The sequence below is a fragment of the Stenella coeruleoalba genome, assembly GCF_951394435.1.
Source record: "Stenella coeruleoalba genome assembly, chromosome: 9".
Taxonomy (NCBI): Eukaryota; Metazoa; Chordata; class Mammalia; order Artiodactyla; family Delphinidae; genus Stenella; species Stenella coeruleoalba.
Genome location: NC_137155.1, coordinates 90545362 through 90564409, shown reverse-complemented (window position 1 = coordinate 90564409; position 19048 = coordinate 90545362). Strand labels below are relative to the sequence as shown.

Sequence of the window (19048 nt, the reverse complement as noted above, 5' to 3'; positions counted from 1 at the left end):
TTTGCCTTTTTAAAATTAAAGTTTATTTGGATTATTTCTATTATAAAAGTAATACTGACTAGAGAAAATCCACGTTACAGAAAATACAAGAAATTGGAGAACATTACTCATACCAAGATCCAGTTTCTGTTAAAGTGTTTTTCTATCTTTTTTTCTATACATTTAAATATTTTTCTTTTTTGCAGTTCCGGTTACTTAAAATAATTACCCTTTTAACCATTTTTCAGTGTTCTCTTCATCTGTTTTTTTTTTGCGGTACGTGGGCCTCTCACTGTTGTGGCGTCTTCCGTTGCGGAGCACAGGCTCCGGGCGCGCAGGCTCAGCGGCCATGGCTCGTGGGCCTAGCCGCTCCGCGGTCTCGGACCGGGGCATGAACCCGTGTCCCCTGCATCAGCAGGCAGACTCTCAACCACTGCGCCACCAGGGAAGCCCCTCTTCATCTGTTTTTAAAGTGGGAACTAATTCCATGCAGGCAGTAGCTTTTTCTTCTCCTGACTCTTCATTCTCTTTCTTCATCAGAACTGAGAAGGCAGAAGCCTTAATCATTCACTGGTACTTGCCAGCAGGTCCACAATCCCCTGGTCTTCTGTTATCTCAACAGTGTAATTGCCTTGCAACTAAATTTATATCACTTCAAATGAGCATGGACATTCAGAGCTGCCATAAGTGTTGTCCTCCAAGTTCTGTAAATTGCTACTGGCCTCCCCACGTCAGGCTTCTCCTGTCCTTTACCCTGTCTTACTGAAGACTTTGAAACACCTTTAGACAAAACAGGGCCACTTGGGGCACATAATGTCGTAGTGATTTTCATATCTTGCCTATGGATATTTGTAATTTTTAATGAGACTGAAGGAGACACTACTTATCCCAGACAATTTAAGTTCGAATAGTGACATTTCAAGTACTCTGCCTTGGAGTTGGGGATGTGTTTTTGGTCAGGGGCCCATCTGACGATTCTTTAAGAAATCCCTAATTGTGATGATTTGCTCTTTCTTTACAATGACTTTATTTCTTAATTTTTCTTTTCCTTCTGTTCCAGGGGCAGCACCCAGCTCGGGGAATGAGCAGCATTCGTCAGCCTCCATCTTTGAGCATGTGGACAGGATCTCCCGCTCCTCGGAGGCCAGTCGGCGGGTCCCCAATAAGATTCAGCTGATCGCCATGCAGCCCATCCCGGCACCCCCAGTTCCACACCCCATCCTGGCCGACCGAGTGGCCGAAACCAACAAAATTAACAAAGAGGTATTTGGTTTTATGAAAAAGTACATTAATAAAAAAAGAAAAACCTTACATTCTCATTTGGTCACTGCTTAAAAATGAAGTTAGTGTCAAAAATATGAGCTAAAGTTAGGAGCTGCTCACAGATGTTCTTAATTTAAAATCTGGTACTCAGTGTTTTTAGATCACATACCATTCAAGGACACTAGTAGGCACACTGGTGGATGTGCAGATTAAAGACCAGGGGTGGCTATCCTGAGAAAGTCCGCCTTAGCCCGTGGCTGGGGTTTGGGGATTTGGATCTTGGAAAGATTCCCACCATTCCCAGAATGGAGTGGCTCGCTGTGCCTAAACTGTTTGTACAAACAACATGATTTTTGCTGAGCAACTCTTTCTTCTGGGAGTCTGGAATTTTGGTACATGCTAGGCAGAGGGTGCCTATGTGACCGGCCTCCAGTAAACATCCTGGGCATTGAGTCTCTAATGAGCTTCCCTGGTAGACGTGTCGCATGCGTTGTCACAACTCATTGCTGGAGGAGTTCACATCCTGCGTGACTTTTCTGGGAAAGGACTCTTGGAAGCTGTGCCTGGTTTCCTCCAGACCTCACCCTATGTGCCATTCCTCTATGCTGGTTTTGCTTTGTGTCCTTTTGCTGTAATAAATTGGACTTACATTCTGAGTCCTGAGAGTTCTCCTAGTGAATTGTTGAATGTGGGGTAATCTTGGGACCACAGTAGACTCTGTGATGCCTGATAGATCTGCTCTGGCCCCAAACATCTAGGTAAGTCTTGGGAAGAAACTGTATTTCCAGTGACTCCTGGAACAGTGAGATAGATCTGCTTTCCTCCTAAGATTTGGGGAACCAGAAGGCCGGGTCACGTCACTGTTAACTTGAACTTGAGGACCATGAGTGGAATGAATGCTGTTTAGGGTCGCACACATGGTGGCATCATGACTGTCAGTTTCTTGCCTCTAAGAAATACCTGCTGCTGTTGTGAGTTCTGCCAGGTGAACTAATAATTGATGCAATTCAATCCTTAAAGTGGATCATCTTACAGAAGTCTTAGCAAGAGTTCTTACACATTCTCCTGTCCACACCTCATTGGCTCCTTGCCAAGGCCATGACCAGAAGAACGTGTGTCATGGGTTCAAGGTGACACATGCTGTCCCTTCTCACTGATGCTCAGGAGCCCTGACCCTGCATGACCCCGATCCTAGCCTAGACCTATGACCCCATCAGTCCTGTGTGTTGCATGTGCCTCACATGGCCATGAGTAAGCACCCTGGAGTAGGTTCTCCGTGTGGCCAAAAAAAGAAGAGAATAAGCTCACCAGGCCTCACAACTGGATAGCACTCATCGCCACTTTTTTCTTTTACTATCTTTAAAATGTATTTGATGCATGCATATGGTATAGGAAACATATATATTGATTATAAAGCATAAAGTGAAAGCCCAACTTAAGAACAAGAGCATTATCAGTACTGGTGCACCTACCGGTAGGCTCCATACATCTCAGTGGAAATGTTTTCTTTTTAGGAGGTTCTGGTGCACATTCCTAGCATGTCTTGGTCCTCCTGTGGGGACCTCACATATTTTAAAGAACAGTTAGATCCTGATAGAGTAAGAGGGGCTTCCTGAATCATCCTGCTGGGAAGTTGTCAAGAATCTCATCCGCCTGACCCTCCCTCAAGCAGTCGCAAGGAGCATGTGGCTCCTCGTCCACTGTGGCGTGGCCAGGAGCATCCCACCTTGTCTTAGACGTTGCTCCTGCTCTCTTCTCCCAGTCGGATGCCTAGTTTGGTTTCCCTTTTTCCCTCTGTCTCCATCTTGCTTGCTGTTAAGTCCTCTGAAGCTGGGCTAAGGGCTTAGAAAACAAGGGGAGGCACCTCCATGAAGGAAAGCATTCCCCGTCTGCTCTCCCTGATAGCTCAGCCGACCTGCCGCTCCCGGAGCTGTGGCCTCGTTCCCCCAGACCTGCGTCTGCATTCCTGCTTCTGGCCCTCAGCACCTTGGTGCCTTCCCTGCACACCCTCTGCCCACTTCCCTCCCTCCCCTGCTTCAGAACCAGCCGGCTCTTGGAGACCTAGTTCAGGCCCCTTGTAGCCAGCGAGGATGTGTTTCCATACGTGTGATTTTCCACTTTGAGGAGGGGTGTCTCATGGCTGGGGGCTTGTTTTGGTAACACTAAGCATCATTAGTAAATGGGTATTTTATTGTATAATGCAAATATCTTCTTTCACTCTGTCTTAATTTAAAAATCTCTAAAGTAGTGATATTATTGGGTATGGAAAATATTTACTCTTTTCTCGGGTCGTATGACATATAGTTGTCACTGTCTCTCAGTATCTTCAAAGTTGCCACTGGCCTGTTTCCCGGGTTTGAGTTCTTTTGCCCTGTTTGGGGGCCGATACCATGGCTTCCTGCGTCCCACCCACCACGTGGAGTGTGGGGATACAGCTCCGGATGATGGAGGTTTCCCACGCCCCATGTGGGTGTGCCTGTCCCTGTCACCCCTTCGGGGCCTCGTGGGCGCCTAGGACAGCTGGGGGCAGGGGGAGGAGAGTCGCAGGAAGGCCTCCCAGCTGCTTTCTCTGCGTGGTCCCAGAGACCGTCAGAACGTTCCGTCTGTCTCGTTTCCCAGATCCAGACAGCGCTGCGGCACAAGTCGGAGATCGAGCACCATCGGAACAAGATCCGGCTCCGCGCCAAGCGCCGCGGGCACTACGAGTTCCCGGTGCTGGACGAGCTGTCGTCGGGAGACACGCGGGAGCGGCACCGCGTGTACCGCAGGGCGCAGATGCAGATCGACAAGATCCTGGACCCCACGGCCAGCGTGCCCTCTGTGTTCATAGAGCCCAGGAAGAGGTGGGCCCCGAGCCGGGCCGGAGGCCCCTGCTGCAGGGCTACGATGGCTTGGCTGTGGAGGGGGCAGGGAGAAGTCTCTGCAAGCGACTCCAGGCTGGGTAGGCTGGGAGGCCGCCATCCCACCTGGAGGTCACCTGTGGTGAAGGCTGCATTCATTCCACCCCAGTGGCCCCGGAGCACCTCCCTGGGTTTCGTGTCTCCTGGAATTCAGACTTCTGAAAAGGTGGCGCCGTCCTTCTCAGAGGGCTCCAGGGCTCCCTCTCCCTGCCTCTCTTCTTCAGCTCTCACCCCCAGCATCTCCACCTCCCGTGCTTGGTCACCAGTTCGGCCGGGCGCACAGCCGCTCTCAGAGTCTCGGTCTCTTGGTCTCCCAGGCCCTTGCTCCCTAATGCAGAGGCATTTTGTGTAAGATCAGCTCTCGTTTGTGTCTTGCTCTGCTCACACCTGTGCTGGCTTGGGCTGCCTGCCGGGTGGACCCTGGACTCCTGTACCTAGCGGGGCACTGCCTTTCACCCAGCTGCTCCCCACTCCGCCCAGCAGCACAGAGGAACTGCCGCCCCCTAGGCGGTGGCCTCATTGCCCCCCAGACATTCATCTGCATTCCTGTTTCTGGCCCTCCACACGGTCCTGCCTGCACCTCACACTTGCCCCACTTCCCTGCCCGTCCGCAGATCCTACTCATTTTTCAAGACCTAGATCAGGCCACAGGTAGCCAGCGGTGATATTATCCTCTGTTGTTCCGTGTGTTTAGTATAGTCTGCCCCGGTGGACTGTGAGCTTTCTTAGAGCAGAGACTGTGTCTTACACACTGTTTACATCCTGTGGGGTGTTTACTACAGTGGCTAGCAGGTCCTGGGTACGCAGAAAATACTTGGCGTTTAGTTGATGAGCCCATGGCCGGAAGGTTATTTCCTATGAAGATAACCTCTCTTTTCTCCTGGCAGCTCCAGGATAAAACGTTCTCCTAAACCACGCCGGAAACATCAGGTCAATGGCTGCCCCGGAGATGCTGAGAAGGATAGACTTATCACCACAGACAGCGACGGCACTTACAAACGGCCCCCTGGTGTCCACAACTCTGCCTATATTGGTTGCCCGGTGCGTAATGTTGAGCCTTGCTTCTGGTCGCTCTTAGGGAGAGGAGAATGAGCAGTGACGGCTGCTGCCCTGGGTGATGCTGATGCCCAGTGGGGGATGCTCCAGGGCCAGCTAGGTTGTGAGGCGCGTAGGGTGGGGAAGGGGTGGGCACTTCCTTTGAAGAAGGACTCGAGTCATACCGACCAAGGGGCTGCTGGGGGAGCCCTCTGGAAACACACTCAGTGTTTTTACTTCCTATTAAGCAAACCCTGTCCTCTCAGGCTTCAGAATGGCAACTTCCCGAGGTTAATTGGAAAACAGAGAGAAGCGTCCAGAAAGTTTCTTTTTTCTTCCCTTCATCAGAGAGTTGTTTGGGTTTCATGGTGGGAGGGACATTTAGGGTTTTGTCCCATCGTCTGTTCTTGGAGTGCTAAGAGGATATTACATTTGCTACTATATATATCTAGTTTTAAAGGAAGAAAGAGCTTAATGGAAATTAAGAAATAGGGAGTTAAACAATTTTTTCCAAAGGAAAGGGGCACAGAGTTGCTTGTAGTGTTAAACCAAACGTTGACAGCATTAAGACACATACAGACCCCACTGAGCAGGGAAGAAAGGGCCAGCCTCCCCAAGGGGCCGTGAGAAATACAGACACAAAGACACCCCAAGACAGAGCAGGAGCCCCACGTTCTCAGTGTGTCTGGCAGCACCGGGACACAAAGTGCACGTCTGTAGCCCTGTGCCAGGGTGAAGCCCTTTCTCGTTGCCCAAGACCACCTTTCTCCTTCTGGAGACAAAGTTACAGACCCATCCTTTTTAGAGAGAAATGAGCAAAACACATTCTTGGAGAAGGAGTTTGTGATGTACATGATCACTCAGTTAGAGCTTATGTAACCAGTGATTTCTTATTTGAGTTTTATATTTTATCTCTCAAATTACACAAATAACTAACACTGAGAGGCACTAAACAGAATTAGACATACGTGCCAAATACCATACTGACATTGGGGCTAAATGTAATTGTCATGATCATCTGAAAGAACCAGGGTTTTCCCTTGGAACTTGCTGTGTTTCTGGTGTCCTGAGACTGACCATCCCTTCGTAACTGGCTCATGAGGATTGGTGTGATTCCCGTGGGTTGGAATGTCTACAAATTAGGCTGCTTTGCTCCCCAACAGAATGAATGAATCCTTTCTGAAGGCTGTGAATGAATTCCTCGGGTGGGGGAACCTCAGGCAGTTCTCACAGTAGGTGGCGCTCCTGAGCCGCTGCCGTGTTTTTGGACAGGTGTTTGGGCGTCTGTGGTGTGTGGCTTGATCTGGGGAGGGCTGTTCCCTTGACTCCCCAGGATGGTCCCCTGGAGCTTTCGTTTTTGTTTCATCCGGGATCTCAGAGATCCTGTTGTGTGAAACCGATGAGCAGAAGAAGGGGGAGCATTTCTTCTTCCCTCGTAGCTTCCAGAGCCCCAGGGCTCCTTCTCTGAGACAAATCTGTAGGAGAGCCTCTGCAGTCCTGCACGTTCTTTTTTCAGTAGCCCTGAGTTCCATCGTCCAGTGCCATTGAGTTTTGTGAGGAAATAACCTGTCCTCCCCTTGCCCTCTCAATGACCATAAATCAGGCCTCTTTCATGGTGGCCCAGACTATCCTTCTTCTCCTTGCTTTTTTTCTTAGCAGAAAGCATAGAGGTTCCTCCCTCAGCTGGTGGGAAGAAGCTCTTCCCTGGAAAACACTAACTCAGTCAGCTGCTTCATCCCACATGGCTCCATTTTTCAAAGGTTCCCTAATAAGAAATTCTTCCTCAGATGGACTTTTTACTTTCTCTCCCTAAAAATTCTGAAACGTATATTTTCTTTTTTTTAATACTTATATTGTATGATTTTTGTTTATTTTTTAATTTTATATTGGAGTATAGTTGATTTACAATATTGTGTTAGTTTCAGGTGTACAGCAAAGTGATTCAGTTATACATATACGTATATCTGTTCTTTTTTTTTTTTTTTTTTTCCGGTACGCGGGCCCCTCACCGCTGTGGCCTCTCCCGCTGCGGAGCACAGGCTCCAGACGCGCAGGCTCAGCGGCCATGGCTCATGGGCCCAGCCACACCGCGGCATGTGGGATCTTCCCGGACTGGGGCACGAACCCGTGTCCCCAGCATCGGCAGACGGACTCTCAACCACTGCGCCACCAGGGAAGCCCCATATATCTATTCTTTTGCCGATTTTTTTCCCATATAGGTTATTACAGAAGATGGAGTAGAGTTCCCTGTGCTGTACAGTAGGTCCTTGTTGTATATGTTAATCCCAACCTCCTAATTTATACCTCCCCCCACCTTTCCCCTTTGGTAACCATAAATTTGTTTTCTAAGTCTGTGAGTCCGATGAAACACATACCTTCACAGATAATGCCTTTTTGGGAACTCACCTTTTCTTAGGTAGTATTTCATCTTGAAGATTATACTAGACATACATTTTTTTTTTTTTTTTTTTTTTTTTTTTTGCGGTACGCGGGCCTCTCACTGTTGTGGCCTCTCCCATTGCGGAGCACAGGCTCCGGACGCGCAGGCTCAGCGGCCATGGCTCACGGGCCCAGCCGCTCCGCGGCATGTGGGATCTTCCCGGACCGCGGCACGAACCCGTGTCCCCTGCATCGGCAGGCGGACTCTCAACCGCTGCGCCACCAGGGAAGCCCTAGACATACGTGTTTTTGAACTGTCTTGAATTATATGCTTTCGCCTCAAAATATCTTCTTCTTGAGAGCTCTCTTCTCCTGAGGTGAAAGAAATATTTCTGGACTTCTTGTAACTAGGGCTACCATTATAATTCAAGCCTCAGCAAACATTGACCCTCAGGCAAATCCGGCCTGCTGTCTGCTTTTGTAAATAAAGTTTTATTGGAACACAGCCACACCCATCATTTTTGTGTTATCTATGGCTGCTCTTGCTACAGTGGCAGAGTTGAGTAGCTGTGTGGCTCATGAAGCCTAAACTATTTACTCTCTGGCCCCTTATGGAAGTTTGTCAATGCTGATATAATTTATTATCCAAGCCAGACACTTGTGAGGGTGAAAGGAGATGCTGTTAATTATACTGGGACAACAGGCGTGAACTGAGCTTGTCCTGGGCCAACCATGGTGCGTGATCACTCATTCTTATAATACGAAGGATTGCAAAGAGGCACCAGGATACATCGTCTCTGATGACTAAAGGTAAAAAAGTTCTCATGTATTTCTGAGGAGTGATAGGTGAACATGTATCTGTGCAAAGGAAACAAGTTGAATATCAAAGTCATCAAACTTGGGGGCTTCCCTGGTGGCACAGTGGTTAAGAATCTGCCTGCCAACGCAGGGGACACGGGTTCGAGCCCTGGTCTGGGAAGATGCCACGTGCCATGGAGCAGCTAAGCCCGTGCGCCACAACTTCTGAACTTGCGCTCTAGAGCCCGCGAGCCACAGCTACTGAAGCCCGTGCGCCTAGAGCCCGTGCTCCACAATAAGAGAAGCCATCGCGATGAGAAGCCTGCGCACCACAAGGAAGAGTAGCCCCTGCTCGCCACAACTAGAGAAAGCCCGTGCGCAGCAATGAAGACCTGACGCAGCCAAAAATAAGTAAAATAAATTAAAACAAAGTCATCAAACTTGGATTCAAGAGAATGGAATTCAAATTCCAACTCAGGGATCCTGGGTAAATCTCAACTTCTGAAGATCACAGTTATTCATTTCTTATTAAGTACCATCTACATGTGAAACACTGTGTTGGATGTTGGGACATAGGAAAATGAACAAGACCTCTTCTTGGCCTGCAGGTTGCTAATAGTCTAGCCTGCGAAGTGTGGAGGCAGCAAGAAGACCAGAGAACAGGAAGCTCTGACATCATGGCTCTGTAGTTCTTTGCCTTCTTGGCAGGATTCATGGGATCAGTGAGACTCCAAGGGGACCTCACTTCACACCTTCACAACATGTCTCTCTTGCTGTCAAAGTTAAACCTTCTTTAGAGTTATGACTACTGAGGGTGAGACTGGCAGTGGCTATAGCTCTTAAGGACTCTCTTCAAGTGTATGTAGGGTTTGTCCCCCACCTTGGAATCTCGGTTTAGGCTGTGGCCACACTGCTGTCTTCCCTGCAGTGCGGTTACCCAGTCAGCTCCTGGAACCGCCATCAGGAACATCGCTTCTGGCTTCGGAGAGACCCTCTTACTTACCAGTAGGATGTTTTTACAGACATGCTTATCCTCTTCTCCATGAAGTGTTAGGTTGGGGGCTTTCTACTGACTACATTCTTCTCCATCTGCTTCTCGAGAAAACCAAGAACAGAAGAAGGGCATGAGTGTGGGCCGTTTTTTGCACCTTGTAAGGAGAGGAACACAGAGTCTTGCCAATGCTACGTCATAAACCAGAGACCTTTGGGGCCCCGAATCTTTACCTTGATGACTAAGTCATTTAGTAGAACTTTACTGGGATATTGTGTTTCGGAGAAACAGTCTCACAGGACTAAGTGTGTATTGTACCTTGGAGTGAGACCGTCCACTCGCTGTTGTGAAGGGCAGAGCACCTGCCCATCTCAGGGGGGCAGTCTCTACCTAATGGCACTTGTTTCTGTCGAGGGTGAGGGCCCAGTGATGCCAGGGCTTCCAGGTCTGCCAAGAGAATCCAGAACTCTTTGAGTTTTAGTAGGAAATTTTCAGATTTTTAAAATATTGCCCATCTATTTTTTAAAGACTGGTGTGGCCTAAGCAAAACAGGTCTGTGAGCTGTTGGTGGGTTTGCCAGTACGTTATCTGGTTTTCTTTCTGTTTGGAGTTAAGCAGCTGCTGCTGTTAAGTGTTTGACACTGGTGTGAATAATAACGGATCATTGCTGGACAGACCATAGTCATTACGAAGCATTTTAGGCAGTTGGCTAAGAGGAAGGACGTGTCTCTGCAAGAGAGATTTTCTTTGTAAGAGACTCACTGATCCAAAGCGATATGGGAATGCCTTCCTTTGGGCCTCATGTAGAGTGATCCAACGAGGGGTCACCAGCCCCTCGAGCAGAACCTCTTCTCTTTTCAGTGTGTCAGTTGTAGTCATTGTGATGTTTGGGCTTCTGGGGCCACTGAGACCAGGAAGGCCTCTTCTTCCATTGGTTCCTTGTTTTGTTTCTTACAGTTTACCGAGTATATATTATGACAACACTTGGCTCAGAAGGTAGTATCAGGAAATAAGATTTTTTAAAAATCTTAATTGTTACTTAATGTCCCTGCCTCTTTGACAGTGGGTATAGAATATAATTTAAACTTTTCTTGTTGACTCATGTTATCCAGGGATACCACCATTTAAAAGAAGTTAGTTTCTGAACAAATAATTGACACTATTTACTGTTTGTAAAGAGTTGTCGTAATAGGTATTAAAATGGTTTATACACACGTAGTTGTAATATCGTGGTGCCTTTGAACTCTTCTGCGGGTGTTTAGGGCGAATACACCTATACAACAATAGGTGTATTCTTCCTATTTTTAATAGTCAATAGACTGCTTTAGTTTTGGGTTTCTGTATCTAGGGAAAGTCAACTAGGTATTTTAATATATAGACTCTGACACATGATTTTTGTTTGCTAGGGGCTTTCAGGAAAACATGTGCACTTCCAGGTACTGAGATACATTTCAGGGAGTTGATTGAGTTTTGCTGGACAAATGACTGTGGAATAATTTTACTTTTTTATTTCTTCTGATTCAAACTTTTTGCCTCCATGAAAGGTAATGCACATTCCTCAGCTGTGATTTGAAAAATTCTTATGGTAAACCCATTCCTCAATGTCAGTGAAAATTGTTAAATTCTTTTTTAGTCCTAGAGTTTTGTTTTTGGGTCTCCACAGAAGCTCGTGTCTGATTCTTCACTTTGCTGTTTCCCCCACTGTAGTCTGATCCCGACCTCCCAGCAGATGTGCAGACGCCGTCTTCAGCTGAGCTGGGGAGGTATCCAGGCCTGCCCTTCCCGGCCTCCCAGTATATCCCGCCCCAGCCATCCATCGAGGAGGCGCGGCAGACCATGCACTCCCTCCTGGATGACGCTTTTGCCCTCGTGGCCCCCAGCAGCCAGCCCCCTAACACTGCAGCTGCAGGCCCTGGGGTCCCAGCCGGCCTGCCTGTGAACAGCACCCCTTCCCGGGAAGAGAGACGAGCCACCCAGTGGGGGTCCTTCTACAGCCCAGCTCAGACGGCCAACAACCCATGCAGTGTAAGTGTGGACCTTCTAGAATTCTCTTATGGGCAAGATGTCGGAGCTTTGTTGCCTGACTGCCTCGTTTTCAGGATCCCTGCAATACTCTTGTTGGATTTGATTGGAATTAAAGCTTGGATGATGAGTCTTAGTTTTTATTATCTTCTAGGTTAATACTCAGTGTTGAAAGCATTCTTTTGTGCAACTCAGGTGTTTTGTGGAGGTATCTTCCTGAGCTCCCTTTGTTATCATGAAATAATAGGTGGAGTATGTGTCAAAATATATTCTCATTGATGTCTCCATAAGAGGTACAGTTAAGAATGTACTAGAATCATTAAGTTTCTTTGTGTAGGCCACCTGGGACTGAAGAGGTGAGGTGAGGGTCTGGGTGTAGGCAGCTAGTCCACAAGTAGCCAAGCAGTTCTTTTCAAATACCAGATTTCCATCTTGGGAGTTGACATTTCAGTGTTTCATCTGTCTTTGTGATCCTTTATTTTTTTCATATTCAGTCAGACCTTTCAAATGTACCTTCTCAAGTCACGGAGAAGAAGTAGAACTCAAGGATGTAGCATTAAATATTATTTTTTGCTAATTTCAGATTAAACGATCAGACTGAAACATTTGACTCTGGAAAGATGTTAATAGGTTACAATTTAAATTTCTTCTTCAAGGAGTGTTTATACAGGGTTCCTCTAATTTTGTTAATCATATTAAGGTTAAATTGGGTGGTAATAAACATATGTTAAAAGAATTTTCATCTCTGAAATTGGTATGAATTTTGAAAGTATGCTCTTCTCAATAGATTGTTTCCTTCAAGACATGGTGGGCCTGAGGTATAGATAACGGCTACCATGCAGGGGAAAAATATTCAATCTAGTCATTGTTGTTTTAAATATAAAAATATAGATAGTTTCAACAATAACTATTAAACTACTTCATAATTACAGTTGGTATATAATTGTAACTGGTAGTTTATAATCTTTAAGGAAATGGATGATACTGAACAAAACTCGGTGATAAAATGAATTTGCCTATAGCTGCTGTCTGTTTAAGCTTCTCTCATTTGTTTATTCATTCAAATATATTTATGGAGCACCTGCCATGTTCTGGGTGCTCGGGAAACAGAGGTGCGTGATGCACTACTCCAGCTCTTACGTCCCAGTGCGGGTATGTGGACAGTTGAAGCAGTAGCTTAGTACAGCACGGTGTGGCAGGTGTCATGGCAAGAGGAAAGTATGTGGGGGGAGCCCTTGACTGAAAGTGCTTGGGAAGGATTTTATAGACAAAACGAAATCTAAGTGGAAGTCTGAGGGTCATTAGTGGTTATCAATTAAAGAAGAATATTTCAGGTAGTGGGGAAGCTATCAGAGACACAGAAGTGAAAGTGTCTGGTACAGACTCCCTCTTCTGGACAAGACGGAGGAAAGGATCTAGATTTACCTTCTCTCCAGAAACAACTAAAGTAACTGAACAAAAATATATGGGTTTTCACAACGTTGGACGTTAGAGATGAGTAGAACCCTACAGTCACCCCAACTGTCTTGAGAGAGTTTCTAGTCTTGAGAGAGTTTCTAGCTACGGTGCAGGGTGGAAGACCCCAGGCAGAGCTCAGTGGTCTCCCTGAGTTGAGAAAACAGAGTTGAGAGTCTGGGGAGGAAAAGGCAGCTAGAGTTCACAATAGACAGTGCAGGAAAGCAGAGAGATGCACAGAGAGATAATTCCAGAGAGCTGCATGGAATCTTCACTTGAGTACTGACCAGTTTTAAGTACAGAACTACTCCCAAAAGATTAGCGGGAACAATCCTCAGAGCTCACATAAGCGTGGGAATATGTTCCTGCTGTGGACTGAATTGTATTTCCCCCAAGTTTGTATGTTGAAGCCTAAACCCCCATGCGAATATATTGGAGATAGAGTCCTGAAGGAGGAAATTAAGGTTAAATGAGGTTATAAGGTTGGAACCTTGATCTGATAGAACTGATGCCCTTAGAAGAAGAGAAGGAGACGCCAGAGCTCTCTCTCCACCATATGAGAACACAAGAAGGCAGCTGTCCACAAACCAGGAAGAGAACTCTCACCAACAACTGAACCCTGCTGGAAACTTGATTGTGGATTTTCCAGCCTCCAGAACTGTGAAAAAGTAAATTTCTGTTGTTTAAGCCACCCAATCTGTGATATTTTGTTAGGGCAGCCTGAGATGACTAATACAGTTTCTTTTGTACCAGTGTGAAAGACCTCATAATTCATGGAGCCTCGATTAGAGCACTCAGAGCTGCTCTCATTCTACCTAACACAGAAAAAAGTAAGACCTGAACCTGAACAAAGCTCAAGGATATTTATAAAGAAAACCAGAACTATACAGTATCCAGCAAGGTCAACTTAATACTCAAAATCTGGCATCCAATCAAACTAACCAGACCAGCAGAGAAGCAAGAAAATGGCATAGATGGTAGCATTAGTAGACAGAGATATTAAAAGAATTATAATGGAGTTCTGTATGTTCAAGAAACTAGAGGAAAGAGTGAACATATCAATTAGAAGCATTGAAAATATTAAAGGATACAAATCAAATTTTGAAATGAAAACTATAATGTCTGAGATGAAAAATATGTACTGGATGGGATAAATGGCAGATTAGATTTGCAGAAGAAAAGATTAGTAAGCCTGAATGCACAGTAATAAAGACTATACAACATGAAACAAAGAGAGTAAGTATTAGACTAAAAGATGAATAGCTCATTAGTGAGCTGTGGGACAACTTTAAGTAGACTAATATACATGTAATTGGAGTTCTTGAAGGAGCAGAGAGGGTGTCAGAAAAAAATAAAGGAATAATTTTTTCTGAATTGGATTGAAACTGTAAATCTGCAGATCCCCAAATTTGATGAACCATATGCACAAGAAATATGAGGAAAACGACACCAAAAATACGATGAAGTTGCTTAAAATAAGCGATAAAGATCTTTAAATTATCCAGAGAAAAAGGGCAGATAACATACAGTGGAACAAAAGTAAGGATGACAGCAGAATTCTCATTGTCCAGAAAACAGTGGAACAAATATTTAAAGAACTGAAAGAAAAAACTGTCAACCTAGAATTCTATATCCAGTGAAGACCTCTTTTAAAACTAAGGTGAAATAAAACCTTTTTCAGACACACAAAAGCTGAAAGAATGCATCACTGGCAGACCTGCTTTACAAGCAATGTTACAGAAAGTCCTTTAGGCAGAAGTAAAATGATACCAGATAAAGATCTGGACCTTCATAAATGAATGAAAAGCACTAGAAATGTAAATATGTGGGTAATCGTAGGAAACTTTTTTCTTCATTATTTAAATCTTTTAAAAAGGTAATTGACTGTTTAAAGCAAAGTAGTAGCAAAGTATTGTGGGGTGGAAGTAAAATGTCTGAAAACTATAGCACCCAGACCAGATGGGGAGAAGTAGAAGGGGACTGTTTTAATGTTCTTACACCATGCGCAAAGTGGAATAATAGCACTTGAAGGTAGACTGTGATAGGTGAAAAATATATAACATATACCCTAAAGCAACCACTAAAAAAAAAATAATTGTAGCTAATAAGCCAACAAAGGAGTAAAAATGAAATAATAAAAAGGTAGTCCAAAAGAAGGTGGGAAAAGAGGAAAAGGGGAACAAGGAACAGATGGGACAAATAGAAAGCAGGTACCAAGATGGTAGATTTAAATCCAGACCTGTCGGTAATCGTATTAAATATGAACAGTTTAATATCCCCATTAAAGGGCAGAGATTGTCAGATTGGATAAAAAGCAAGATCCACTTATCCGCTGCTTACAAGACACCCACGTTAAATATAAAGGCACGAGTAGGTTAAAAGTATGAGGAAGGATATACCATTGCTAACGCTCATCACAAACTCTGGAGTGGCTATACTGATATTAGCCAAAACAGTTCTCATGGTAAAGAATATTAACAAGGATAAAGAGGATTATTTCATAGTAATAAAGTGGCCAGTTCATCAAGAAGTCATAAAAATCTTCGAAGACACAACCCTCAGAATGGGAGAAAATATTTGCAACTGACAAAGGATTAATCTCCAAAATATACAAGCAGCTCATGCAGCTCAATATCAAAAAAACAAACAACCCAATCCAAAAATGGGTGGAAGACCTAAATAGACATTTCTCCAAAGAAGATATACAGATTGCCAACAAACACATGAAAGAATGCTCAACATCGCTAATCATTAGAGAAATGCAAATCAAAACTACAATGAGGTATCACCTCACAGCAGTCAGAATGGCCATCATCAAAAAAATCTACAAACAGTAAATGCTGGAGAGGGTGTGGAGAAAAGGGAACCTTTTTGCACTGTTGGTGGGAATGTAAATTGATACAGTCACTATGGAGAACAGTATGGAAGTTCCTTAAAAACTAAAAAGAGAACTACCATATGACCTAGCAATCCCACTACTGGGCATATACGCTGAGAAAACCATAATTCAAAAAGAGACATGTACCACAGTGTTCATTGCAGCTCTGTTTACAATAGCCAGGACATGGAAGCAACCTAAGTGTCCATCGACAGATGAATGGATAAAGAAGATGTGGCACATATATACAATGGAATATTACTCAGCCATAAAAAGAAACAAAATTGAGTTATTTGTAGTGAGGTGGCTGGACCTAGAGTCTGTCGTACAGAGTGAAGTAAGTCAGAAAGAGAAAACCAAATACTGTATGCTAACACACACACACACACACACACATATATATATATATATATATAAAATCTTAAAAAAAAAAGGTTATGATGAACCTAGGGGCAGGACAGGAATAAAGATGCAGACATAGAGAATGAACTTGAGGACATGGGGAGGGGGAAGCGTAAGCTGGGACGAAGTAAGAGAGTAACTTTGACATATATACACTACTAAATGTAAAAGTGATAGCTAGTGGGAAGCAGCCGCATAGCATACGGAGATCAGCTCGGTGCTTTGTGACCACCTAGAGGGGTGGGATAGGGAGGGTGGGAGGGAGACGCACGAGGGAGGGGATATGGGGATATATGTGTACATATAGCTGATTCACTTTGTTATACAGCAGAAACTAACACAACATTGTAAAGTAATTATACTCCAATAAAGATGTTTTTTAAAAAAGTGTAAATAAAAAGAATTTTAGAATAAATGGATCTTTTTACACAAAACAAAAAAGTCATAAAAATCTTAAATGTTTATGTGCCTAGTAATAGAGCTTCAAAATACGTGAAGCAAAAACTGACAGAACTGCATGCATGTATAAACAAATCTACAATTCTGGTCAGAGATTTCAACACTCCTCTTTCAGTAATTGATAGCAGGGATGCAGTCAACCCTTGAAATTAGTTCTGGGGAACTAATGGGAAGTGGGAAGTAAAAGTGGTGAGATGTGAGGGAGGAGAGGGAAAGGAAGAAGCGGAGAGGTTAGGAGCCTAGACCTCATCCTGAGGGCAGTGCCTGGATCCTGAAGGGCTTTGAGCAGGCTAGAGACATCATTAGGTGTGCCTTTTGGAAAGATTGCTCTCATTTTACACTGGAGAGTGGTTTGTCACAGTGCAAGAGAGGAAGAATCAACATGGCTTCAGCATGTTTAATTGCTGATGGCACTGAGTCAGTGTAGGAGGAGAGCTTGCTGATACAGGAAAGGGGATCCAGAGTACTGGTGGAGGAATTATCTTCAGAAATGAAGGGATATATTTCTTCCAGTTTAATGGGAGGGAGAAAGAATTGGGTGCAAGTACAATCCGGTTTGTAGTTGGGTGGCAGTACATTGCAGGACCACCCATCTCATGGTTTCTATTCTCACAGTAGAGAAAGCAGAGTCATATGTTGAGAATGAGACAAGTGTGGCAAGGCAAGGCAAGAGGGTTGAGGGAGAGTAGAAATTTGAAATACTTACCGTGGAGAATGAGAGAAAACAGATTAGGGATGGCGTAATTACTTAGCATTGAGGCCGCTGTTCAGACTGACGATCGTGAAGTTATAGTGGCACAGATTAAAGTCCTGTAGTTTTGTTTATCAGCATTCAGATACCCAGGTGTAGACAAGGAGAAAACAGGCAGTTGGAGTGATCTGGAGCTGGGGCTTTATCAGGCATGTGTGATGAAAGGACAACTGGGAAGAGATGTTGTGCAGATCAGAGGGTGCATTTGAAGCGATGATAGACGATACACTGAAAGGGAAAGTAGTGGGCAAGTGAACATGCTGGAGCTTTGTAGATTCTTCCTCTCAAATCTACCCACTGCGTTACACTGGTCGGAGCCATCATCATCTCTCACCAAGATTATTGGAAGGTTTCCTAGTCGTCTCCCTGCCTGTGGTCTTGAAAGTAGGATGTCAGGGTGGTGGCTGACAAGTGAAATGCTGTTTATTGGTGTTGAGCAGCCTGAGAAGCTGAGAGGCTAACACCGTAGATGCATCCTGTGGGTGACAGGAGGACTTGGAGTGAAGAGGGAGACCTTCCAGGAGCCTTTTTGCTTAGTCGCGTTTTTCCAAAAGGAGAGCTCTCATCTCACTTCCCGACCTGAACTTGTTTGCTGCTGGCATCTCCGTGTTGCTTCTCTTTGCTCCTTGAATTGTTCAGCGCAGAAATTTGTGGCCATCTTAATCTCTCCCTTTCTGATAGAAGATGTATATGTCATAGCCTCTAGGAAGCGTAAATAGTTCTTGGCATTCAACCACTTTTTCGGAATCATTTTCCGCCCTTAATAACCAACGTCCATTTTATCTTTGGATTCAGTTCTTTCATTCACTTCAGGGAAACTTTCTTTTCTTTTATTTCTGAAATAATTGTCTTACTCTGTTCTATTTATCGGAGTTGAAGGTACCAATTATTTTTATGTTGGCTCATCTTGGTCTCTTTTCTGTATCTATCATTTATCTCTAGTTGCTTTAGCTACTTTGTTCTTTTTTCTCTGCCTTCAATTATGGTTATCGTGGGCCTTTTCTCTGTGGCATTGATTTGCTTTGAAACCGTATCTGTTCTTTTCCCCATTAGTTGATTTCTTAAAGTCATACTGGCATTATTTTGGTCCTCACATTATTTCCATAGTTCTGTGGTCTCCCATTGTGTTGTTTTATTACCACATCTTTGAAGTTAGAAAGAGGAATGGCTATTCTTATTAAGTTAGGGGCCACACTGTGCTGCCAGGATCTTTCTTTCCCCCCTTGGCCACTGCTTTCCTCGGTTTAGGGCATATTTTACTCACTTATTTACTTGCTTGGTTTCTGCTGATCAAGTGCAGCAGTAATTTTTGACAGATCTGTATTACTATTTTTATTCTTTCCTCATTGTTCATGCGTGTTGCAGATTAACGATTCCGTGATAATGCCTTACGCCTCCATCTTAACCAACAACGCAGACCCATGGCAAGATTTTTATAAATACTCTTATCGAGTGGTTTGGATGTGAACTTTTGATGTTACCCTTCATATTTTGATGGGAGTGGTAGCAACTTAATCTAGTGGAAAATCAGAATCATTGGTTGTATTTGGGCATCTCTAATGTAACTTCACTGTGTTTATAAATTGGTTGTAAAGTTACTGTTTGTTGGCAGGAGGAACCTGATCACCGTTTATTTGCTCCTGCTGACTGTGGTGAAAAACCACAGGAATGTGGATTTCAGGGTGCCTTCAGTTACCCCATGAACCTTTATTTACCATCTGATGACATTTTTAATT

At 44.6% G+C, this 19048-nt stretch overlaps 1 protein-coding gene across 1 annotated transcript in view; it reads left to right on the top strand.

Annotated features, from left to right (window-relative positions):
* The window catches only part of KIAA1549, a 148594-nt gene that overhangs the window by 105468 nt on the left and 24078 nt on the right, over window positions 1-19048 (top strand). The window contains exons 14-17 of the mRNA XM_079931328.1: window positions 1046-1242; window positions 3862-4085; window positions 5030-5183; window positions 11053-11370. Coding sequence (XP_079787454.1) covers window positions 1046-1242; window positions 3862-4085; window positions 5030-5183; window positions 11053-11370 — 893 coding nt within the window. The remainder of the gene's footprint in view (window positions 1-1045; window positions 1243-3861; window positions 4086-5029; window positions 5184-11052; window positions 11371-19048) is intronic.